Source organism: Rissa tridactyla, chromosome 1 (genome assembly GCF_028500815.1).
Source record: "Rissa tridactyla isolate bRisTri1 chromosome 1, bRisTri1.patW.cur.20221130, whole genome shotgun sequence".
Lineage (NCBI taxonomy): Eukaryota > Metazoa > Chordata > Aves > Charadriiformes > Laridae > Rissa > Rissa tridactyla.
Genome location: NC_071466.1, coordinates 118,123,155 through 118,147,681, shown reverse-complemented (window position 1 = coordinate 118,147,681; position 24,527 = coordinate 118,123,155). Strand labels below are relative to the sequence as shown.

Here is a 24,527-nt window from a genome sequence, read left to right as displayed (position 1 = left end):
CACCAGAAAAGCCCAGCAAAGTTCAGGCTGGCGACATAGCCTTTGCGTACAGAGGGAGAGCCTTCTCCCACACCTCCTGCTGGTGAGACTCCACGAGTGATCGATTGCGGTTGGCATTTTGGAAAAGCAGCTGGTCTGCATGCGCAGTGTTTCGTCCGACTGGACTGATTCCTCTTTCCTGGTTGGGGATGCTGTACTTTGATAAACTGGAGAGAGGTGAAAGAATAAATAAGTGTTTTGCCTTTGCCCAGTCTTGGCGTTAGCATCTTCCTAAACGGGATGAGCTGACCAGAAGATATTTTTCTGTCTCCTCACCACTCAGCCCTATTCTCACACTTGCAGCTAGCTCCAAGGTGTGGGACTTTGCAGAGCACATTGTGGCTCGTGTTGGTTCAGCCCGAGTTCAGTCACCCAAAACCTTGCAAGTCTGTTTTGAAACATTATTCAATCTGTCCACTATGGAGTTTCTTTTCTTTTTTTTTTTTTTTTTTTTCACTCTTGCTTCTGACATCATTTCCTGAACGCTATATTCACCGAGCTCTGTAGCCAGATCGCCTTTTCAGCATACGATGCAAGGAGCTCTTTAAAATGGATTTCAGCTCTCCTTTTACTCTGCAGTGCTTGCTGTTGATAATAACTGTTACTCATGGTAAGTGGGATTTTTCTTTATGAAGCTGGCATAGATTTGCCTAGATGAACAGACACCTTAATTTTTCCCCAGGATCTTTTAAGGACTCTACCAGACTTGGGGAGACATCAAATAGTGTAACTGCTAATGCATGAAAGAGGCAGTCAGACCAAAGTGAGACAGATTATCTTTTTTGTAAACGAATGATAACTAACGATATAGTACTTTCTCAGTGTACTGCGTCTGTAAAAGCATTTCGGCGGAGAATGTAAGGTCCTTGTACGCAGGACACTGGCTGGAGGGGCTTAAGAGCAGCGTGGTCCTGCTCCTCATGCTCAGTGTGACCTTGGGTTGGTGCTGAGCGGCTGTCGCCTTGCCATTTACCCGTCTCTGATTTGTGTACAGCAACTTAATAATGTGCAAGGATACTGTGAGACTGCTTCAAGTTAAAACTGCGACCTTACGCTTTGGGTAAAAGCAGGTGTGCAGGCAGCAGTTTTTTTTGCCACCCTCTGTACAAGATCCATGGCATCGACTCCCTGAGGATCTTCCTTTTAACAGTCTCTCAGCTCTGAGCGGGGGTGGTAGTGATGGTCATGTTGAATTTGGGGAGAGAGAAGACCGGCTGCTCAGCCTGTTGTCAGCCTCTGCGCGTGGTGTGTGCACCACTCCCATGTTACCAGAGGGAATGTTGGCCTCTATAGAAGGCTTCCCACCCCTCTGATTTTCAATTACTGGTGACCCCAGCCTGTCACTAGGGCTGGGTCTGTTCCTCTTACGTCTCACCTGGGCATTTTCCTTCCTGGGATGCATCTGAGAGGGGATGGATGGACACAGCAAGCTTGCTGCTCACACTTTCTGCCTCTCCTTTCAGGCTCTGTTACCTCAACCGGTGTGCTCAGCGGCGGCTCAGCAGTCTTTTCTGTGGGAATTCAAAGTCTGCAGAACCTCTCCAAAATGACCAGGAGGGATGTGAGGTGCTTCACAGCTGTCTTAAATGATACTTTGTTGGCTGAGTGCGGCACTTCTGCCAGATGCCTGAACTTGCAGAATGGCTCCCTAGTGCTGAGGAGTGTGGATAAAGAGGACGAAGGAAAATATGAGTTTGTTTTTCACAACATCACCAGATTTTTTACACTGGAAGTATTTGGTAAGTGGCCTTCTTAGCAACAAACAGCTTTTTGAACTTGTGAGCCTGGCTGGAAGCTGGTGCCTTGAAATTCTTCCTGAGAGAACGCTTGAGCTTGCAGGAGCTATAGGTGCCTCTGGAACAGCTTTGTAAGTCTCTGGTACCTCAGGGAACAGTAATGGTGAGCGTAAATTAAGGGATCGTTTTTGCATCCGTCTTGGCAGTCTCTTCTGTCTGTTGAGCCTTCCTTGAAGTAAGCAGTCAGTCGAGCTACACTCTATTTTTCCCTGATGCAAGAGACACCAGCGTGCAGTGTTTGTAAAGTTGAGCCTACAGTATGTAGACATGTAGCTGGAGATTTCAGTCCATTTGCAGAGTACTCTGCCTGATGGCTCTCATGAAAGCTCTCACTGACAGCATTTTGCTGCCTGTGGGCACGCTTCCTTAAGGAGTTAACCCTACCTGATTTGGCTCTGGAAACTGAACTGGACTTCTGTGCAGGTCTGGGTTGACATGTGCTGGGTTTTTCCCTTGCTTCATGCAGCCGAAGAAAGGTACTAAAGGAATCTGGGTGTGACTTTCTGATTCTTAACTGCCCCCGAGCAGCTTGGAGGTCAGCATCGTCTGGGTCTGTTCGGACACCAGCAATAGGTCCGTTACCGTGCCAGTCTCCCTGCTGTCCTCCCCATGGCCTCAGAATGGCTGCTCCCCTTCATGTGCCTGCTCATCCATTTGCAGGGTGAGAAGACAGAAACAAAGTCGCTTCAGTACAGGATCCAGCTCATTGCTGGGGTTAATATGGAGAAGGCTTAAATGGGTTTGCCCTCCTGCTGAATAGTGTGCCAGCCAGCCAGCGACCAGTGCTCTGGTCCTCATCTCCACCATTCCTTTTGCAGGGCTTTCACTTACACAAGCTTCTAAAAGAAACTGAAGCGTATGAAATGGTAATGAAAATGTCTGAGCAAACTGGTCTCAGTGAAGACAAATGAATGCTTACACCTTTCGGGTGCGAACAGGCGGAACTGCCACGGAGAGTCGGTCAAAGATGTGACTCCTTGGCACCAAGATCAGGGGCTTAGAGTGGAAGTAGGCAAAGACTGCAGAAGTGTCCTGGATTTAACCTCCATTTCAGTGGATTTGCTTTGGGAACTTTTGTGTCCTCCCTGTGTTCTGTTGCCACACCTAAGTCAGGGCAACAATTTCACAGCAAAGGTATTCCTGGAGGCAGTGAATTTTAGCTGAAGATGATGTCCTAGTTGAAGAAGGTGATTTCTGAGCTTATTTACATAGATGTTTGCATAGACGTTCTCAATGTGACTCTTACTGTCATAAAACCGTACCACTTCTCTGCCTAGTCTATATTTGCAAAGTGGCAAATGCAGGAAATAGGTTGGCTCATTGTAGTAGACTGAGAGAGAGGAATTCAGGAAAATGTAATAAAATCTGTGATTCATTACATCATTTTAAATTGTCCTAGTCTGGGTCATGCTATCTAACTGCAGGTGTCCGGTGGTGATACCTATGTTGGGCATGATTTGTACTCGTTCCTCTCTAAAATGGACAAAGAGGCAGAGTTGACAGCAAAAGTACAAACCTCTGGTGGAGGAGAGTGCCGAGTCTCCTCTGAAGCTATGTTTATCTTCTGATTACAGAAGAAGCCTCTGGCTGGCAGATGCTTTGGGTGTTTCCATCATCCTCCCAGATCAGGGGCTTTTAGTTTTTGCTTTTCCCAATTTCAATAAGGAAAATGAAGAGATGCGAGATTTTTGTGGCACCCCCAAAATAGGGATCAAGAGTCACTAGCAAGGTTGGGCAGGCACTGCTAAGCATTTCAGGGCTGGGGGCAGGCTCCAAAGAGTCTGGTTACTTACTTTTGTGCTCCCTGGCTACCAGTAAGTGTGGTGGTAGTAAGACTGCCAGTAAGGGATGCTCACGTTCACTGCTGAGTCCGCTCCTCACCTCTCTCTTTCCTCCCTGTCCCCATTGCCCTGTGCTGTGTGTGACCAGAGCCAGCCATTGGTATCCAGTGCTTCCCTAATGGGACTGGAGAGCTGTCCTGCGACGTGAGCAGCAATGAGAGCACCAGCTTTCGGTGGCTCCTGAATGGCACCGCGCTGAGCGCCCCTGAGGCTTGTGTTAAGGATGGTGGGAAGAAGGTTCGCCTGGACAAGACCGTTCCCGGGGAGTTTGTTTGTGAGGTTTACCACGGTAACAGTGTCACGAGGACCAGGCCTGTTGTGCTGTCTTGCAGCTATGGTGAGTAACAGCGTCTCCAGAAAATCTCCCTTTTGGTCTCTTGCAGCATAAAACTAAGGAATTGCTGCTGTCTGCATAATACCAAACTCTTCTGTCCTCTGGCAGCTGCTTTCCAGACTTACCACATCCTCCCTTTAGAAAGTGTCCCCTTGACTTCCTGCTCCCTCTTGCCTCTCAGACTGACACAGCCTATGGCCACAGAATGGATCAAAGTTTGTTACCCAGCTCTGCAGCAAAAATGGATCTCTTTCCCTACTTCCCAGTGATGGAGACCTTGCACCCTCCTGTGCACTGGTTCTCTATGCTGGTTTAGAAACACAGTCTGCTTCCTACTCTGACATTCATCCATTACCCAGCTGGCCTTCCAGTTTCTGCAACATCTCTTAAAAACTCCTCCACTAGTTCAGCCTTGTTGCTGCTGGACTCAGCTGAGGTGTTTTGCTTTGCTTTGTCTCCTTTTTTCCTTATCTAGGCCGGTTGCACAGGGTTTTACTAGTCTATACAAATGTCTTTCCATCAGCCCCGCACCATCAGAGGTGGGGTAAAGACACAAGTCATTTACTTATGAAATGTAGGGCTTTTTCCCTCCCTGCCCTCCTTGTCTGTGTAGTCCTGTGAGAAGGCTGTGACTTTATCCATTTGCAAGCTATCCATAAATGCCGAGTAGCCTGCTCAAATGAGGCCATAGTTTAATGAGACAGAAAATCCATATCCGATCAAAACTGATGGACCTTAATGATGCAAAACACTGGTCTTGTTGTAAGCTCACATTTATTTTTAAAAAAATAATTAGATATCCTTGGGTGTAATTTCACTTGCTGCATCTCCGGTAGTGAAGGTTTTTCTCCTCTCTGTCAGTGAAGATAGTCATCAAAACCACATCAGAGTGGCATAATTTAACCATAAGGTTTTTGACTAATTTAGCTGTAATTAATTTAATCACCTTTGCTCCTAGAATAATTGTACTGTGCAGTAGAGCCTAGCGTTTTAGAAATTGTCTGAGGCAATTTCTCCAGCTCCACAGCAAAAACTGTCTTCTGTTCTATGTTTGGCATACAGTTGGTGTGAAAGCAAAATTACTGATTTAAACCCGGTATCGTGTGCTGGCATTCAGTACAAACACGCTGTGGGCAGTTCCTGCCTGATCATGTTGGTGCCGCTGACCAAGCTGTACTACTAGTTTGGCAGTTGTGATTGTGGAGCAGTGTGATGTTGATTTTGTCCAGTTAAATTGGTCAGAGGTGGTTCAGTGTAGTCAGACCCAAGTTGGCTGAGGCACTGGGGAGTGAGGCTGCGAATGTCCCTGAGCTGTTCAAGTCAAGCCCTGTGATAAATCACGGGAGTGCTGACAGTTAGTATTGTTTATTCTGGGTGGCTGCCCAGTGCCCTGGGTGCGATATCGGTTCCCCATTTCCTCTTGAAAAGCCCAGAGGGGAGTTTAGTGATAGCTCCTGGGATGGACACGCGCTCGAACACATACTTGGAAAGGTTCTGAGAGCAAGAAAGTAGCAGCGATTCTACTTTTTAGTCACCAAATGCAACCACATTTGTAAAAAGTGAACTAAAGCAGTTCGGAAGAGTAAAATGAACCAAAGAGAGAAACGAGTACAATTAGATTAATTAAAGACTAATTCATTATTTTTGTGGGTTGTTACAGGCAAAGGGCTGAATATAGTTTTTCCACTGTAGGTATAAGATCTGTGTAAAAGCACCTATTTAGGCAACCTGTTGGTTGGTGAAATTAACTTTGAATAATTGTCAGCGTAAAACAATTTGGCAGAAATATTGTAAACTTCCCAGGCACGAAAGGGCTCTGATCACGCAGGATCTAAAGGAGAGGATTCAGAAGTTAACAAGTCAACATATATAAAAGGCTTTTATTGATTCAGTACTTTTTTATTACTTGTTTATTACTGATTTTTAACAAAATATTTTCTGTCGAGAAGACCTTTTTATCGAATGGCAAATTTTTAGGAAAAAATATTCAGGAAAATTTTTTTCCAACATATATTTATGCCGTTGACAATATTCTCTAAGCTATCATCAAAAATGAAATAAAATTACTTGGGAAATGATTTCTCATTTGCTGAAAGTTTGAGTATAGATTTCTTGAACTTGGTAACTGTTCCTAAAGAGGCTGGAACAAGCACTCCGAAAATACTTTTGAGTATTTGTGATTTCAGGCACAGGAGCACCTGTCTACAGTTGTTTTTACTGTTCTGGTGAGTATGTGGACTATGAAATGTAGTATGTCCTGGAATATTTGAAACACTTCCCAGCCTCTGGGGACACACAGCAATTTGTGCATTTGGGGGTCTCGAAAACAAGCTCCCAAGGAGCCTGTTAGTTTCTGTAGTGCAGTCCTGTGCGGGTGTGTGCATTAGCCAAAAAGAAGCCAAATGATTAAAAAAGCGATGGCATAGGTTTCCCTGAGGAGTTTTAAGGAATTTGTATTATAGTGACAGTTGAGCTGTATGTTTTTTTTTCATATGGGAAGAAAAGTTTTCCTACTGGCTGCCCCAGGTTGGAGCACATTGTCTTGGTGAGGGAGGAAGTCTGGACGGGTCTCTTTCTTCTGCAAGTCTGTGATGCCCTCTACCAGTTTCCCTGCTCAGCAGCAACATACCTGCAAGTCCAACCCATCACAGCAACCCTGAGCAAGGGGCTCTGAACTAGGTAGTAATTAGCACTGACTTGTGTGTGGCCTTCTGCTCAGCCATCTGCAGCCTTCGCCTCCTGCTAGGCATTTCGCGTGATCTCGGTTAGGAAGGGGAATAAAGAGAAATCCTTCCCCGAGCAGCAGTGATGCCGGTTTCCAGCAGCTCTGGCTCGGGTGGATGGCGTTTCTGGTGCCTGAGGAACTGCAAGCTCTGATCAGACTTGCTTAGAGGTTGGCGTAGTTGTTACATGCCTGTCCTGAGTGAATTCTCTGCGGCCTAATACAAGCTCTGAGGGTAGACTTTGCAGCTTTTCTTTCACCAGGAGGTGCTGCTTAGGTCTCCCTTTCCTCAAATGCCAGTTTTCATAAAACTTGTTGAAATGTGATATCTTCCAAACTGCCATCTTCCCTGTTAAATTTGATTAAAACTTAGGAATTATTTTAGGTGTTACTGGTCAGATTAGGCAGAATCACATGCACACAGCTTAGTCACACAAGCCTCTTCTCCTTAACAAAAGATTCCATACCATAATTAAACGATGTGACATAAATCACGATGTGCCACAGTTCACAGTGTCAGCTCCCCTGATCCAAACTGAAGCAACAGTAGTGCCTACGTGCTCTAATCTGGCTGCGGAGTTCCTCCTGTTTGGAGAAAAGCTTGTCCACCCTGGTAACTAAAAATGCCATGTCCTTCTTGCAGGAGACCTGCTGCAGTACCCCTGGTTCATTTACATCCTGGCAGGGTGCGCAGGCGGTGCGGTTATCCTGGTGGTGGTTGTGTCCTCAGTCATATGTTGCTGCATGAAGAGGAAACACAAATTCATCCCTGTGCCTTCAGGTGAGTGGAGAATGCTGTTTCCTCCCTGGGATGAGTCTCACAGGGGAGTGTGTTTGTGCAGGCTGGGGTTGAAATAGCCTCAACATAAACTGGTTTCAGCTGGGTGGCTACTTGTCTTCCAGCCAGCCCTCCCTTGCCCGGGTAGAGCAAAAAGCTGCTTGCTGATAGGCAACTGTTACAAGTAGCAGGGTCTTGAATTAAACCTTGCTTTTCCTTTTTTTTTCACCTCACGCTAGCCACCGTGTGCTCCTGGCCAGAGAGAAACACAGTGAAACCTTTTCTATGGGCAAAAAAATTGAGCCTCATTCAGGTCTGATCCTGAAATGACCTGAAGGCTTGTGATGGTAGTCCTTTGTCAGCACCAGCCCTTGAGTGCAATCTGCCCATGCCCAGTGAGGCCACCTCAAGCTGTGATCCTGCCAGCATGGCCAAGATGGTCTCTGACAGGTTGGCAGTGGCCTGCTGCACTTGACATCTGTCTGCTCCGGGAATGGAGCCAGCGCTGCATGAGGAGGAGAAGCAAGCATGTGTTGGTAGTCTGGCCTCGTAACGATTGTGCCAAGGCTGCTGGGATGTGGGGGACCTCCCTCCTTCAAGTCTCTGGTTTTGCTTTTACAGAGGAGGAGAAGGATGATGGACTAATCATGTCCGTGGTCTCCAGTGAAGGTGTGAAGAGCCCCCCCAACGGAGACCATGTGGAGGCTCAAGCCGCCCAAATCGACTGCCCTCCGAAACCTGGTGGGCCCAGTGACTTGTTTTAAGTCATACAGATAGCTCATTTGGGAGGGTGAAGGACAAAATGGATGTGTGTGACTGGTGGGGGAGGAGCTGACTGTGTAGAGGAGCCTGGGACTCACTAGCGCAGGGAAGATGCTGCGTCTTATCCAGACAACAGAAGTTGCAGCAGGTCATTTATCAGTACCTTACTCGTGCTCGGCTTCTGCGCAGGAGGAGCTCTTGCCCTCACCCAGCCATGAGATGTAGTGGCAGCCATCTCATAAGCATCCTGCAGAGGGTGCTGCCAGCAGACTGCAGACTGTTCCAGTATCTCCTGTGCTAAAATACACCTCTCAAAAACAGCAACCCTTCAAAACTTAGCAGTTTTCCTGCAATTTTATCACACACACTCCCTTCTCATCAATAACATTTTATAAGAATCGGCATTGTTTTTGTAAGCAGTCGTCTTCAGGACAGCATCCAGCAATATGCTGAGCTGTAAACACAGCTAAATCCCATCAAAGTCAAAGGCTTGTGTATTTCCTTAAATTGGGGCTAAAGTGGGAATATGCTCACATTTTAAATCCTTCAAAGAAATCGAGAATAAAACCCCACAGCTTTAGCACAGTATGGTCAAGAGAATGCAGCGATAAAAATCTTTCAGAAACCTCCTGTTCTGTGAGGGCTTGATATTAATACTCCACTTTTTGCATTATGCTTCCCTCAATTTTGTTTCACAAACATGAATGCTGGCAACGCCTTCCCTAGTAATGCACCGTCATCAGCTGAAGTAGGTCTAGCAGAGATATCATGAACTGGAGCAACTTTACACAGGTCACAGCCTGGTCTCAGCACCGCTGTCTCCACTTCTGGTATCCTTCACTGTACCATGCACAGCCTCTCAGCAGCTCACCTATGCTTTATGTCTTAACTTTGATGCTGCTTTGCTCTGCTTTCAAAATATTAAATGCTACTCATGAACATAGTGCAAGATAGAAAAGAAAAAGGTGTAAGTCATTCAGGTCATTGTTTAATATTAATATACTTAAAGTGTAGAACTTTTTTTTAATAAAAAATTTACACGTTGTCAGTTTGACTAACAGAATATCCCATATTTAAATTTTCTACAAATGAGTTAAAAGCAGAGGTGCGCGTGGAAAGTATTTAGGTGAGAACATACTAAATGTGTGCTGTTAGCCAGCTTTAATTACCCAGATGTAACCGCATAGATTTGGCGTTGGTATTTTGGTATATTTTGGGCAGTTGAGCACAGAGAGCTTCAACACCAGAGTGTCTAAAGCCACGATGGACAGCTCAGTAAAGGAGTGGTTACAAAGAAAATTGAAATTTGGCTTGCAGACGCCTGGGGAGAGGGGACTGAGCGGGTTAGGTAGCCTGCAGTGTCATGGACCGTGAGGAGGATTTCCATGAGTGGGTACTTACAAACCGTTTCTCCCTTCTTTTCCAGATGCTGCCCAGACTGGTCAAGGTGTTGAGCCCCAGCCGTTGGTGGAAGAAAACTTAGCAGTGGAGATAGAGCCTGAGGAAATGCCAGACCCAGAGGTCATAGTTGATGTGGAAAGCCAGGAAAATGCCTCGGACTGTTTCCCGGATCCAACTGATGACTGATCTGGCATGCTTGCTGTTCCCTACCCTCTCTTGAAGCCTATGACACCTGTCCTTTGCATCCCATAGTCTCATTGTGTGTAAGAATTGGTACAGAAAATTTTGTCAGGGAAAAGACGTGAGGTGTCAGACCTGGTAACCTCATTTAAAAAAAAAAAAAAAAGGACAAAGAAAATATAAGGAAAAGCACATGCGTGGCTTCAAGGCCGCACTGCCGTCAGCTGACAGGTTCACTAACAAACAAAACTGGGCAGCTCTTTGATGCTTTGCCTGTTAATAGACCTGCAGCTGAACTGGGGAGCCCTAGAGGACAGCCTGAAATGAGGTGGGTGGTTCCTTCTGCGCCCTGCCCACCCCACGCCTTGCCATGCCTTTGCCCATCGGCGGTTCCTGCCAGGGACAGGCACAACAGGCAGACTGAGGTGGCCTGCCGGTCCCAGACAGAAACAAAGACCTGCCAGACATTTCCTGAGAAAGTCTGTTCTCAGGAGATTTCAAGGCATCTTTCACAGGCCCTGTAAATAAAAAGAAAGCCCGGTGGAGTTTTCGGCTAGGTATCTGCTGTGCCGGGTGTTGATCTGAATCGCTCCTCTGAGCTCCAGACCCTTTGTGATTTGGCCCTCACCGCTTTGCTGCCTGGGGTCGGGAGTGGTGGTAGGAGCTGCTGCCTGCAGACCCCGGGAGGTGACGCTGGCTGGCAGGCCTTTTGCTGCCCTGTAATGGCAGGGGGCTACCGGTTTTACCTTTTGCCAGAACCTAACTGCTCGGGTTGCCAGTGAGTTAAAACAGCTCTGTCGCTAGCTTGCTTGCTTGCAGCAGAAGGGTGCTTCGGGCTTGGGTGTGTAATTTTGGCAGAAACGTTGATTATAATGCTGAGATGGTTCATCAGTGCAAGCGTTAGTGCCTTTAGTGTAATGATGTAGCTACTACAAGCTGATAAAGCTGGCCATCTGCCTGCGCGTGTAGGCTTTTTCAGTGCTGTGCGATCTGCACAGACAGCAGCAATTTTTAGAGTCTCTTAGGCAAGTCTTGCTGCTATGCACGTCCTGTTCTGCTCAGGGGAGGTTTGCGAGTGGAGCAGCTGGGGTAGACCTGCAGGGGAGAAGGACGAGGCGAGGGCAAGGACTCGGTCCCAGGCAGCAGGTAGCTGAGTCCCTGGCGAAGCTGCCAGGAGCTGCAGGGCTGTCAGGCCACAAGGGAGGGCTGCAGGATGCACTGCCAGAGCAAGGTATTTACTGTGTAAGTGCATTTTGGTAGTCGGAAGTGAGGTGCGTTGGTGTTAAACTAGCCCAATGGACTAGAAAGGCGCGGTAGAGTAAAAGCAGAGGTGGTACAGATCGGGGCCGAAAGGGATGGGGAGATGTGTATTGCATTCCTCTCTTCCCTTGTCATTTTGTCCCTGTTTTATATTGTGCTGACATTGTGCCATGAATGCCTTGGCAATGGATTTGAGGTGTGCCTTGTAAATGCCACCCAGCGAGGTCTGCACGTACCCCGTCAAAATCAAACCCGAGCTGGACGCTTCTCTCCCAGGCGGGGGAGCTGCATGCTTACCTGCAAGCCCTTCGTGTCTGTGTACATGGCAAAGCTCTGCATCGGTGACGCCCAGCCATGGGTGGTTGCTCTTGTTGTTTCCTTGTCCTGTGACTCTGTTTAGAAGATTTTTGGATCTTGTGTGCTGTGTTTGGTGGTGATTTCAGCCTGTCTCTGCTTTTTAAGGCTGCCGTAGGAAGCAGATTTTCCACGGTAAGAGGGGGATAATAATTCTTTTCCTCATGGTGCTGCGCTATCTCCTTTCAGTACAAACATTCCTCAAAGGTTGTGAGTTGAATGACAGAAACGTGATGCCGAGGGGTTGGGGTGGCAGCTGCCTGTAGGCAGCACAGTGGCAGCGACGCTGGGTGAACAGGGGCCAGCGTCACCGAAATGGAGGAACTTAGTCAGCTTTGCTTCTCTTCTGCACTTTCTGGCAGGGGCAGGCAGGGGACAGTCGACTCCAGTACATGCTTTGAAGGCTGAATGGTGCTCTGAGCTGCACCAGAGCAGATGCCAGTGTTTTGGATGCTGAGGGTGACAGAGCTGGGCCAGTCTTGTCCTGCTGGGCTGGTGTATCCTGACTCCAGGTTGCCCTAGTGCTGGCTTGCTGCTGCCAGCCCCGGGAGGGTCTGGGGTGCCCTGGCAGCTGTTAGCACCAACAGTGGTGTAACCCCAGTCTGGGAAGGCTTTTTCCCATTGAGATGAGAATCTGAGACTCGAGAAGTCTTTATGAGGCAGATAGGACATGGCTGGTTTTCTGTCCATCCCTGCTGAAGGTGCCATTCAGCCACAGGGCAAAGGTTTCTGTTATTGTGAGGTCAGGAGAGAAGTTGTGCAGCCTGTGCTCTTCCTTCAGCTGTATGTGTTTGTGCCCAGCTATTGTTCTTTTTCAGTGTTTTTTTTTTTTCTTTCTTTCTCTTTTCCCTGCAATGATTTTGTTCCTAATAAAAAGATCTGTTTTCTAACTTGTTTTGGAAATGTTTAAGTTCTGTTATTTAATAATTGTTTCTTTATGGTTTTCATTGAAAGTACAGGCTGGTTTCCAATTTTTCATCTGGCCAAATAAAGGAAGGGCGATAACAAGTTACTGCTGAGTAAAGCTGGCTTGGGTAGTCTAGGGAACAGGCATCACAAGGGCATCCGTTTGTAAATCAGTCCAGGAGAGGTTGTAGGACAGCAGCACATAACTAGTCCCCACCGGAGCCTGTGTGCTAGTGTGCCCGCACATCTGTGTGCACCAGCAGCTCACCAAACCCTGCTCTGGTGCCTTGCTCGAACTATGAGGTGCAGGGAAGGGACGCAGGGAGATGGTCTTGTTTTACCCATCTTTATCCATCTGTATTTTTTTGTGACACCTAAGCCACCTTAGCTGTGGCTTGACTGCTTACCTCCTTTTGCAAGAAGGACATCACTCTCTTGTGCTCACCCTTAGACAAGCGGGCCCAGATGGTGGGTAAAACCAATGTCCAGATGGTTTGTGATCATATAAAATCCCTTGACTTTACCATTACAGGGTTAGCCCTGGAACACTGGTGTGACTGGACATGGGCGATCCTTTTCTGCAGCCTGTGAACCCAGCACCCCAAGGAATCACCCGCCTGAATTTGCAGTTGTTTTCCATCCTGACTATGGCGCTGCATCACCCAGGCAATAGTGAGGATACTTTCGGGCCTGGGGCTATCTGGCAAAGTAACGGGTATGGATGTACATGGTGCTATCAGGAATTTGACCAGAAAAAGAGATGTCTGTGCTGCCTTTTTGGGGCTTCTGGTGGCCTTGGTGAGGCTGTGCCTCACCAGCCCTACTCTCTCTGGGTTGCTGAGGAAGCCCTTGGTGCTGGGGTGCCTCTTTCTGCCTCTGGCCTCCTGTGAGGAGCTGCTGCTTTCCAGGGGAGGGGAGCTGCATGGAGAGCTACCATTCAAGCTGTCCTCTCTGGCCACTGGTCCTGGCTGGGGAAGGCTGGGAGTAGGACAGGGTCTGTTCCTCTGCTCATCGAGTAGTGGCGAGGCAAGGAGAGCTCTGCTCTGTGGGAAATGTGGATGTTTTGGGATGTGGTTTCTTCTCAGCTGAGACAAACCAGCAGTGATTTATAATACGGTACAGAATGGGCACTTAGATTTGTATCCATGTCAATATTTCCTGGTGTGAAGAGAAAAATTTCCCTCTGCTTGTGGCATATGCTAGGCAACAAATGACATGAAATGTGCTATGTAGTCTTTTCATCGTGTAATTCATGCAGTTTATGAATATGAAAGGAGAACAGAAAATGATCTTGTTTGACTTAAGATATAGGTGAAAGGAAAAGCAGAAAAGAAACATACAACGGCAAGCAGAAATTTTTTTTTTAGCATTCAGGAAGAACTCATCCCCACAAAATTCCCGTGCCAGTAAAGCTCCCCATCCCAGTAACAAAACAGTTTGTGCTCTGCTTTCCAACCTCTACCCCAGGCTACCGTGCCTGATGTCCCGGTGACTGTGTACATAACCCTTGGTGCCCTCCCTCGGAGCCCACCATGGGGGAAGAGGCACCAGGGCAAGAGCGAGCGGTTTGTGGGCAGCTGGAGGACCAGCCCTCCCCGCCACCATCAGCTCTACAGAAACAACAGAGTAGAAGTTGGTGAGTCTGAGACCAGATAGACAACACTGATAACGGTCCGGTTTACAATAGCAAATGAAACGTTCATTGTAAATACTGACGAGGCGTGCGAGCAGTGGTTTTGTTAACTTCTGATGAAAATCTCGGTGTAGTTGAAAAGAAAAACCCTCTAGATTTTGGGCACGTGCACTTCTTATGAGTTACTGCAATTAATTCCAAAATCAGCAAACAAGAAAAGTTCGTGTGTAACTCAGCTGGAGGATACAATGTCACGGATAGGTATCTTCCAAACTGTTTCCTTAACTCTAGCCAACAAATTCTGGTGGTGATATAAGATCCAGAAGAGTAGGTACTGCTACCACCAGGTGGGGAGGAATGAGGTGCTCCACGGACTTCCATAGGTAAACACACAGAACCGGTAACAGAAGTGGGCAAGAAGAGCAGCATCGCCCATTTCTATCTGAGATGGAAGCAGAATTTGGTGGTGTGTCGTTGCAGAGGCTTGGATAAGCATTTGGGTAGTGCTTGTGCCTTCGGCCAGGCTGCTCAGTGCCCGGCTGCAATCAAACCCTGCCTGTACGAGGCTGGCGGTGGTGAAGTCCCTCCTGAGCATATGCAATGCTCCTGTCTTGTCCTCTGGTGTAAAACAGGCTGGGAAACAACATCCATCACCCAGTGGGGACACTGTGACCTTTGACAACCAGTGACTGCATCCTGCATAGGTTTTGTTCACAATGAGCGCTGCGTTTCCTTTACACAACGTTATGTGACTCATCTCTCAGGCAGGGGACGTGGCTGGAGACAGCAGGGGAGTCTTTACTGAGAACCTAGAAGGCCCTTAGATGAAGCCCTTCTAAATATTTGTACTTTTTCAGCAAGCAAATGATGGCAGATGTTGTGTTATTTATATCCAGAGTAATTTAACTTGGATATGGTCAGTTAAGAGACATCTGTGGGCTGTGCAGGACCACTGGGAAGTGTGGCATCTTTTTGGCTGGCCTCCCTCCAATGTCTCTTGTGTGGCTCCAGCTCCAGGCTGGCTGATGGGCTGAAGTGGAGCTCTTGGCCAACTCTGGGACTGAGAGACTCTTACCTTCAGCCCTCTTGGTCACCAGCAAGCAATGTGACTGAATCACATGTCCATCCACTATTGATAGGGTCTAAAAAAAATGCCTGGAGGGCAAAGAATGTTTAATGATAAGGAAGACGAGAGTGAAGAGGGTAAGGCCAGAGACACCCCCCTAAAGTGTTCAAATATGGCTAAACCCCTCAGGAGCTGGATAGCAATTACATTCAAATAGCATGTGAAGAGCCCTGAGCAGTTCTGCCTGTGGATGCTGACGACATAGTCGGCATCTTCATGGGGGTGTTCCCCACCTCAGCCAGGAGGTGGGATTTCAGCTGCAAACAGCTCTTTGTCCCTGGGGTTCCCCCACCCTCCCATCAACCACGAGGGCGTGAGGGGCCTGACTTCATCAAATCGTTCATTACACTTGCAAGTTTAGGTACCTGACTGTTCCCCTCACCTCTCAACGCACCTACAGGTGCATGCGTGGCAGCTTGGTTCCTACCCCAGGAGCTAATGTGGCCATCTTCTACAGTCCACACCTGCTGTCGCCTTCAAGCTTTGCTTGGAGAAGGGGCCGTCAGCCAGCACCGTGCCTCCCCTTCGCTCCGGGAGCTGCATTTGGACCTGCTGAGCTGTGAGCAGGGATGCTCGATATCCCAGCTGGAGCTGGCTGTGGGTCTGGAGGCAGTGAGTGGAGTGATTTGTGGGTTTTCCCTTCGCCCTTCATGTGGTCCCTAGGGGCTGGTGTTCTGAAGATGGGGTGAGTCTTTGCCTCCTGGGAGATGGGAATACTTGGCCTATGCCCACTTGGTTTATGGGCATTTTGGGGCAGGAGCTGGTCCTGGCGCACGGGGAGACATCTGTAGTCTGCCCATCATGCTGTTGTGCTGAACACTAATGGTAAGGAAAGGTTCCCATCTGTAGAGGTAGCAAATACAGGTGCCTAATGTCAGCTTATTTTTAATTGATTTACTTTTCTGGTTAGCATATACCGTGTCACACTTGGCCTATATCCATGATAAAATATTGGATGGGGCTATAGTATATAGTGTGTATTTTATAGTGTCGTGGTTTAACCCCAGCTGGCAACTAGGACCAGGCAGCCATTCAGTGGTTCCTCCTGCCCATAGGGACAAGAGGGAGAAAAAGGGGAAAAAAAACCCCCTTTGTGGGTTGAGATTAGGACAGTTTAATAGAACAGTAATAGAAGAGAAAATAAAAAGAATGCACAAAATGAATGATGCAATGCAATTGTTCACCACCCGATTATCGATTGCACAACCCCTCCCGAGCAGCAGTTGTGGATTTTTGTCCCCTGGCCAACCCCCGTTTATATACTGAGCGTGACATCTATGGTATGGAATACGCCTTTGGCCAACTTGTCCTCTCTGTGCTCCCTCACAGCTTCTATGGGAAGCTGAAAAAGTCCTTGACTTAATATAAGCGTAACTTAGCAACAACTAAAACACTATGTGTTATCAGCATTATTCTCATACTAAATCCAAAACACAGCAGCTACCAGGAAGAAAATTAACTCTACCCCAGCTGAGACCAGGACATACAGTTAATATTAGAAATGGGGGGGGAAAAGCAAAACTTGGAACCTGAATTCCATGCGGATTTTTTAAAACTCACCTAAACTGATGACAGCTACTGATAGTTTTAGTATTGTCTAACACTACAGAAGCTAGATGTATTACAGACCAAGAATTACTTGGAGGCAATTTTCAGTGAATCTTTTGGAACTGCAAATACAGTACATTTAAGAGAATTATTATCTGTTACCGTGTTATACGCAAATGGAACAAAGAAATACAGTTTAGTGGCTATCCTCTTGTAGGCATTGCTGTCTCAGCGTTGGTTTATACAAGTTCCTCTTTGAAGGCAAAACATATTTTCCGAAAACCAAGGAGTGAAGCAGTTTTAAAAGTTTTAAATGTAATAAGAAATACGCGGTCAAATAAAAAAGGAAAGAAAAGGATGATGTGATGATATTTTTGACTCTGTGAGAAGAATTCATAGAATCATAGGGTTGGAAGGGACCTCTGAAGATCATCTAGTCCAAGCCCCCTGCCAGAGCAGGGTCACCTAGAGCAGGTTGCACAGGAACGCGTCCAGGTGGGTTTTGAATGTCTCCAGAGACGGAGACTCCACCACCTCTCTGGGCAGCCTGTGCCAGTGCTCTGCCACCCTCAAAGTAAAGAAGTTCCTCCTCATGTTTGGGTGGAACTTCCTATGCTCAAGTTTGTGCCCATTACCTCTTGTCCTGTTGCTGGGCACCACTGAGAAGAGCCTGGCCCCATCCTCCTGACACCCACCCTTTAAGTATTTATAAGTGTTGTTAAGGTGCCCCCTCAGTCGTCTTTTTTCCAGACTGAAGAGACCCAAATCCAAATCTGAAATCCCAATTGCAACAGTGACTTTGAATGCATGACTTGAAGCAAAGAACGTTAAGAGTTTGTGTTGCTCTCCTGTGAAAGCTTTCCATCACGGAGCAATAAGCCTCGGAGATTTCTCCTCTGAAACAACAGGCAAACCTGTGGGTAGGGGACTGGGGACAGCAGGGATGGGATTCAGTGACGTGTGTGAATGGGTAGTCAACTGCCTGGCAGTCAGTCTCAATTCACCTCGAGCCGGCTACAGAAGCTGGGGTGGGTGGAGGCTTTTCCGAGGTGGCACATGGAGCCTGGAGCAGGACCTGCCTGCCGGGTGGGACAGCCTCTGCTGCTGGTGTCTCTGTCATCACGGGACAAACCGTGGCAGGGCCAAAAGAGGAGGAGGAAGAGGATGCGGAGAGCAGAGTGACCGCTGCAGAGGATGCAAGAGGAAGAAAGGACTGGATGACTGAGGGTCCAGAAGCGATGGTGAGTAACGGCACTTTATATATAGATGCTGTTTCTTCCCTCAAAGGGGTGGGGAGGCTGCAGGGGTCTCAAGCAAGGCCTGTCCTCCATCATCCTGCAAACTCTTTAGGCAATATAAAATGTTGTCCTCCAGAAAGCAGTAGTTGCTGCCACTTCCTCCTCACGGCTACTCTCCCTGACATTTGGCATGAATCGTGTTCCCAGGGGGATGCTCTTCTCTCCTGGTGGTAGATCACAGATCCTCCGAGCCCCTGTGGCGATGCTCAGCCTGGGGCACCGGGAGCTCCGTACTCCTCTCTGCCTATCTCATAAGCCATTTGTAGGGAATGTGCTGTGCTAGCTTGGATAAGCCCAAGGAGGGGAGGAAACAGAAATCTTGCCGTAGCAGCAAATGGGAAATACCTTTTCTTTTATTTCTCTGCTGCTCCCCTCCCCCCCCCCTCCCCCCCCCCCCCATTCTCTAGTTCTAGACGTCCCTTTCAGGATTTTTCTCCTGACCTCACTTTCTGGTATGGGTTTTGCCCAATGAGATGGGAGAAGGGTGGTGGGAAGGCAGGACCCCAGCCAGCTTTTTAGGTACCCTGAATACAGGTAAGAAATTCCCTGTCCCCTTTCCTTCCTGTGCACGAGCTGGGTCAGGATTTCTCTTGCTGCCATCGGAGGCCATGGTGAAAGCTGTGCAACTTAAGCTTCTGCTTGTACTTATTCCTGCCCAGCTGTTGAGGATTTGGGGTTCTTTTTCTTCAGGTGATTTAGTTTCTGGTAAGGAGTTCTGTTTCCTTTTGCTGAGAGTTTAAAGCTTTGTTATTTGGCAAATAGAAATGCCTGTTTATGGCTTACTCTGGAGAACCAGCTGTAGATGGAGAGACCCTTCTTTGCTGGAGACAATCATAGAACGGTTAGAGTTGGAAGGGACCTTAAAGATCACCTAGTTCCAACCCCCCTGCTGTGGGCTGGGACACCTCCCACTAGACCAGGTTGCTCAAAGCAAAGAAGATTAGTAGGAGTCAACACTGCCATGAATTTGATATCATTTATCTTAAAAAAAACCCTCAATGCTTAAACAGCCTCAGTGAGGGAGGAAAGTAGATGCCTGTGTTGATACCGAATTACTGATGCTGCGAAGCTTAAAGGAACTTCCAAGCTAACACAAATAACTGCTGCAGCTGTAGTTCCAACCCAGTGCATCTTACCTGTGTGGGCACGAGGCATGCACAGTAATTTTCCATTGAGGCCACACTATAAACTTGCAGCTCTGCAAAGTGGCCACTAAGGTTCAGCCAATGTTGCTGAGTTGCTGAAAACAGTGTGTACGTGGGGGACACGAAGGAAATGTAGTCAACAAAAAGCCCGCTCTTCCATGACAAAAAGGGATGGCTGAAAAGAATGGTGACACCATCCTGAACCTGACCACTGAGACCTTGCTTGTGGCAACAGATGCTCTGAATGGAAGGTGCTTTTAAGTGGTGCCTTGTAGACAGGTAGTTGGGAGCCAGGAGTTGGGGTCACAGGAGCATCTGGTTCCATTTGTTGTCCCTGTTTGGACTGGCTGGCTGACCTTAGCAAGTCATTTCATCCTCTTCTGCCTCATTTCTCCATCTGTGATACTGGGGTGATCATATAGACCTCCTCTGTAAAATTTAAGCCTTGCTGATGCACAGCAGCACCTTGCACCTGCATGTTGGTGTGGCCGACAGCTGGAAGACCCTGTGGGACGCTGCCCGTGGAGGTCTGTCCACGGCGAGCGCTGGCGTCCTGCTGCCACGGGATGTCTGGCTGCCCAGGACATGAGGCAGGAGGTTTAGCAAAATGGCTATGGCGGGTGGTGCCTCTCTTGTTAACCTTGCTAACTTGCGAGATGCTGGTTTCCTTCTGACTCTCAGGAGTGTGACAGAGGGAGTTGGGCCTCATGTATTGGCTTGGTAGAATTACTGTGAAAAGCCACAGCTTGCTTCCAGTCCCCCGGTGCTCAGCTGCATTACGCAGAGCATCCCCTGCCTGCCTCGCTGAGATCTTAAACCCCAGAAATTCTCAGAAATGCAATGACACAGCACCTTAGCCATTACCCTTCCTGGCTGAGAGCAGGAGCCGTGGGCTGTAAACGTTGAGAAGCACGGGCAGCTCTGTTGCCTGTACTTTCCCCTGCTGTGGAAAAGGCCCACTCTTTCCTGATGCTCGCGTAGCTCCCTGCTGCGGCCGCCCGGCGCCTCCTGTGCAAGCGCGCCGTGTTGGCAGCAGAGCTGAGCGTGTTCGGGACCATTTTGTCCCTGCATGCCGAGGAGCAGCCCACCTGGGTCTGCTGGTGCTTCTCAGCCCTGATGTGGGGCTGGGACACACAGGCGAGAGGGAGGGTGCTGCCTGGTCTGGCCAGACTGGGATCTGGTCCCAGTCTGCCACCGCTGCTTGCTCAGGGAAAAGCAAGGTGTCCTGCCACGCCAACTAGCCAAAACCTGTCTTGCCGTGGCAAGGGTCTCAGCTCCTGTTTTCTGCCCACTTGCTGTCCTCACAGCTTGCTAGATGAGTCGATGCATTGAAATGGCTGTATATAGGAACAGGCAAATATCAGAGAGGCCAAAAGCAGGTTCACAGGAAACTTGTGAGACCAGAGAAGGAGCAGGGGAAACCGAGCTGCTAAGTCGGGATCCACACTGGGCAGCAAAAGGGCTTCTGTGCTGCCCGCAGACGTACGTGTCCAAAGAGCATCTGTATAAGGGATGAGAAAGACACCAGGATCCTCTTCTTGCTTCAGTGTGCAGCAACAAGGCTGTGCTGACAGGTCACTCAGATGTTCCTGAGAAGTTTATCTCTTAATTTCCTGCTGATAAGGGCCAAAACCTCCTTCCGTGTATGTACAGGGCCACATAATGGACTTTTGTTTGCTGTCATAGATCCACCATTTAATAAATAAATTGGAGTCACAGGTGACAGCAATTTTGGGACTTTCACAGTGACATGTCAGATCTAGGAGAAGGGACATGTTGTGCCTGCATGCACGCATCCCAGGGGCTGCGCTGGTAGGACAAATCCCTGCAGTGACTCTGCAGTTTATCAAGAGAGTTGTGCTGATGGCTTGCATTTGAAGTTAAGACCTTTCTTTGTGTGTGGGAACTGTATAAAGGCCATTCAGGGCCCCTCCTAGGAATAAATGCCTTTAGTACTGAAATGTATTACCCAGTTGTTTGTGCTCAGTCTCCTGGATCACTTCTTATCCTCCCACCCCGTCCCTCGCTCCTCTCTGGAGTTATAATAGTATAAAACACTGTACAAGACATCAGTTATTCATGCATTTGTTAAGCTGACGATTTCTGGAGAGTGTCAGATCTTGACCAAAAGATTACTTAGATGGAAGTAACAAGTTGTCTTTTGTGGATATATTTCTAAGAGTGGCTGTTCTTCTGTCTTCCTTGGGTAGCTAGTCCATCCCCTCTCTGGTGATGAAGGGGTGTATCATAGTTATTACACGTCTTTGTGTATTTATCACTGCTAAGACTGGAAGAAGCTGTTCTGTTCATCTATCTGGCTTCTTGTGTAAGACAAATTGCATCATGCCAGCAAACTTTTGCTTGGTCTGCAACATGTTTTGCAGCAGTAGTAATGTCACTGAAATTACTAGAATAAGATGCTGAAAGTTAGATCCTAAATCTGGGATCATTATAGATGATGGAAATCAGTGTCAGACAAGCAAGCCTGAAATGCACCGTCTGCAAGAATAACCGTCTGATGGGTTGCCGATATCTGCTCGAGCCTCAGTCGTCGTTGTGAACCACAGATTGTCAAACTGCTCTAAGGAGCTTACATTCCTTCAGACCAGGCTTAAATTGGGTGTCTTTTATGAGGTTTGGCTGTTGGCACATGCTTACAGGTGGAAAAGAAGAAAAGAAGTCTGAGAGAGAGAACACCTGGGGCTGATGATGTGGTATGACAGACATCACAGGGGTACCATTTCTCTTCAAATAATCTGCATAAGTCAGGGTTTCAAAGCATCAGTTTACCTTTTTTTTTAGAGCAGGATTAAAAAGTTTCTGCAGCTAGCCGTTTCAATGCTGACAGCTTGTGTCACTATTTTTGGAGTATTTCCACTGCGTACAGGCAAAGCAGCGGTCTTGGTTTGCATGTAACAGGCTCCAAGCCACTGAGTCTGCATCCCTGCCAAACCCTTGGCCAAAGCTTTAATTTCATGATCTTCATATTTGCACTGCTTCATTCAAGCCGGATTTCTTCCTTTCTTGTCTCTGTGTAAGGCAGAAGTGAAGGGGAGGTGGTAAGTTGCCTTCATCATTCAAATGGCTGAAATTGTGTGTGGAAGCCAGCAGTTCCTCGGCATTTCACAGTGCAGGGGCAACTCCTCCTGCCAGGGGTGACTTTGCTTCTTCCCCGTTCCAGCCACTGCCCACAATTCCCCCCATCCTGCAAAAAAGCTACAGTAAAGGGGAAGTGAATGTGCCATCGTGAAACCCTCGGCTACCATGCAGGGCGACACAGATGGGGCCCAGCTGTTAGTCTTGCAGGCTAGGGTGCAAACCCAGGAGGGCTCCCAAGAATAAGGTTAGCCTTATCCAAAACTTCCCCTCCACATGATATTACACATCTGGTGTTCCAATCAAGATCACATTCACTCTTCTCCCCACAAACCGTGCCTCGCCAAAGGCCTGTGTTTGTGAGAAATTTAGAGGTGTGAATTTGCAATACTCTTGTCATCTTTCATGGTGAGGGTCTCGGATGGTGGTGAGTGCAGTGTGTCTAACTCTTCTTTCAGGGAAGAGTATCCCATGCAGATGCCATTTAATACGACCTAAGCTTCATACAGAGGAGATAGTGCGAATTAGCAGATGGGCTACAAATCCACACTGGCGTACTGCACGCTGACTTCCCTGAGAAGAACACGCCAAGTGTATTTGTACCCTTCGTTCTCTACTAGATCTAATAACAGTCTTTTTTTTTTTTTTTTTTTTTATGAACCTTAGGCATGAGCGTTTATTGGCTCATCACTAAGTTGAAGACTTAGAGCTGGTAACAGTTACATATTGTCTGTTGAGACGTTGCCTTCAGATGTGTGGGAGTCTGTCGCCTTTACATGGAAGTGTAAGTATGATACTTACATTCCCTGTGAGGAAACTGCTTAGTGTATTACAAAGAACAGAAGAGTAAAAGAGAGAGCAAGCAACAAAAGCAAATGTATGTGACTAGAGCACTTTGTGGCTTTTGCAGTGGAAACAATACCACAGAGATAGCAGCGGCTGCAAAGAAACAACCCCATTGTCGTGGCTGCACTCAGTCGGCTGCTCTGCTGTGCCTCAGGAAACGGAGATGTCTAGCAATGCAGTGGGCTAACCAGAGGCCAAGCGTCCTCAGCCATGGGCTGACAGGCCTGCTGAAGACAGGCCCAGCACCACCACACGGGGAGACATCTCCTTTTCTGTCAGTGCCCTGTTTTTTCTGTCATCTGGCTTGCGTTTAGCCCAGCAGCGTTACTTCCTGTGTAACGGGCAGGAGAGAGGGTGTCTGCAGCGAGCAGAGGAGTGTGAGGGCACGGTTATCTGCAGACCTCATCCTGCCCAGCACAACCTGGGACGGTGTTTGGGCTGAGGCAGCACGCAGCTGCGAGCAGCAGCTCTCGCCGTGCCTGCCCTGCTGCTTGGGGAGCATTGCTGGTTGGTGTGGGGGCTGCTCTGCCAAGCGCTCCCTGCTGTAGCTGTTTTCAGGACGTGCGTCCCACGCGGTGTTGCTGTAGGTACATGCCTACAGCCTCCAGAGCTCCTCTGTGGCAGTAGCCCAAAGCTTCTGTGCTTTCTAGAGATGCCCGTTTGCCTTGGTGGACACCTTCTCCTTAATGCCTTCCCTTGGGGGGAAACAGAGATGACAGAGCAGGGACTTCCAGTGCTTCCCTCCCAGTAACATCCAGAAAATCCCTTCATTCTTCTAAAATGGGGATCAAAGCCCGGTCAGGACTGCAGCACGACATTGTCTTGCCCATCAAGAGAGAAAGGGTAAAGCTGCCAAGGTATTGCCGTTTCCTTACTTCTCATCTGGCAGGAAGGCTGAGGTTAGAGATGCAGGGTATTTTCTCCATCTCCAGCCGTATCTGATGGTGCAGAAGGTTTCCAACACTGGTTAGAAAAGGGTCTGCTCAGTCGGATGGACCATGCACATGCCAGGATCTCATGAGGAATCCTTGCTGCAGGTGGGTGGTGTGCTCCTTTGCTGGGTCGGCTGTGCCTTTTTTATACAAAATCTCTAAGCAAGCTGACTTTGCGCACACGTACCCAAGTACTCAGAAATACCAAGGTCTGGTGTCACTTCTGTGGTGCACGGTGGGCAGGGGACTTCAGGTGTTGGGCCCTCGCCGCCTCTCTTGAGTGCCTCTTCACTGCTCACAGACAACTCGTTTTCGAACAGGCTTTTCGTATAATTTAGGAGTAGTTTCTCGCTCCTGTCTACCCGTTACAGGGAAAAGGATGCCATGTTTGATGTGCTATAACTGGTCTGATGGAGCACGGGGGCTTCCAGTCTGAGTTATTTCAGCTGTGATCTTACAGGAATGTGGGCATAACAAACTGGACTAGATGGAAGTAGGTGGCCTTCATTATGAATACGTGGCATCCTTGT

At 48.1% G+C, this 24,527-nt stretch overlaps 1 protein-coding gene across 1 annotated transcript; it reads left to right on the top strand.

Moving 5' to 3' along the window:
* Window positions 1-566: 566 nt before the first annotated feature.
* Window positions 567-12,357, top strand: LOC128904276 (uncharacterized). Its single transcript, XM_054188376.1, has 6 exons — window positions 567-649; window positions 1,503-1,778; window positions 3,765-4,013; window positions 7,376-7,513; window positions 8,132-8,251; window positions 9,699-12,357. Exons 1-6 carry the CDS (start codon window positions 589-591, stop codon window positions 9,857-9,859), a joined length of 1,005 nt encoding a protein of 334 aa, XP_054044351.1. The 5' UTR covers window positions 567-588; the 3' UTR covers window positions 9,860-12,357.
* Window positions 12,358-24,527: the final 12,170 nt, after the last annotated feature.

Bases quoted from the DNA above. Each gene is read 5' to 3' on its own strand.
- LOC128904276 (XM_054188376.1), top strand. From the start codon at position 589: ATGGATTTCAGCTCTCCTTTTACTCTGCAGTGCTTGCTGTTGATAATA. The intron at 650-1,502 runs GTAAGTGGGATT...CTCTCCTTTCAG, and splicing joins GATAATAACTGTTACTCATG to GCTCTGTTACCTCAACCGGT. The intron at 4,014-7,375 runs GTGAGTAACAGC...TCCTTCTTGCAG, and splicing joins TGTGCTGTCTTGCAGCTATG to GAGACCTGCTGCAGTACCCC.